At 63.0% G+C, this 713-nt stretch overlaps 1 protein-coding gene across 1 annotated transcript in view; it reads left to right on the top strand.

Moving 5' to 3' along the window:
- EPHA10 (EPH receptor A10) overlaps nucleotides 1-713 on the top strand; it is a 37,807-nt gene that overhangs the window by 31,418 nt on the left and 5,676 nt on the right. The window contains exon 8 of the mRNA XM_035897444.1: nucleotides 525-650. Within this exon, the coding sequence (XP_035753337.1) occupies nucleotides 525-650 (126 nt within the window). The remainder of the gene's footprint in view (nucleotides 1-524; nucleotides 651-713) is intronic.

Here is a 713-nt window from a genome sequence, read left to right on the forward strand (position 1 = left end):
CGAGCGGGGGGCTGCCGTACGCAGGACACCTCGCTCCGTGCGGTTCTCCGGGGCGCGCTCCCGGGCAGGGTCGCTCGCTGCGCAGCAGATGGCGGGTGCCCGGGGGAGGTGTTTGGCCACCCGTGCTGCTAATCGAGGGGACCTGGAACGTGGCTGGTGCTCATTATTGTGATTATCTCTCCTGGATGCCTTGGGAGCGGAGATGGTTTGGGTACGTGAGGGTCAGCGTGGGTGGCAGACGGGCTCAGCCCGGGAGGGCGCTGCGCTAGGGTGAAGGAGCCGCTCTCCTTTGACCTAGGGGTTGTGGCGCTGGAGCAGAGCAATCGGGTCTATTTAATCCCACAAGAAATTTCCTAGAAACCTTAAAGTTGAGCCTTTTGCTTTGCTTACGAAAAGGCGGGAAGTTAACGCTGCTGGCAGAGCTGGAGATGGATAAGCTGCGAGAGCGCTTCCCGGGACGGGCGGGCGGGAGCCCTGCCGAGCCCCACTCACCGGCCCCTTGCGCATTTCCTGCCTCCCTGCAGTTAAAATCCCGACGAGGAGGACGTACATCGACCCCGACACGTGCGAAGACCCCCTGCAGGCCGTGCACCTCTTTGCCAAAGAGCTGGATAACGCCAGCGTCAAGATTGAGAGGATCATCAGGACAGGCAAGTTCCTCCTCGCCAGCCCGGCGCCAGGGCGGTGGCCGAGCCCTGGGCTGGGTTTGTGCC

Source organism: Egretta garzetta, unplaced genomic scaffold (assembly GCF_000687185.1).
Source record: "Egretta garzetta isolate BGI_Z169 unplaced genomic scaffold, ASM68718v1 scaffold347, whole genome shotgun sequence".
In the NCBI taxonomy this organism is placed as follows: domain Eukaryota; kingdom Metazoa; phylum Chordata; class Aves; order Pelecaniformes; family Ardeidae; genus Egretta; species Egretta garzetta.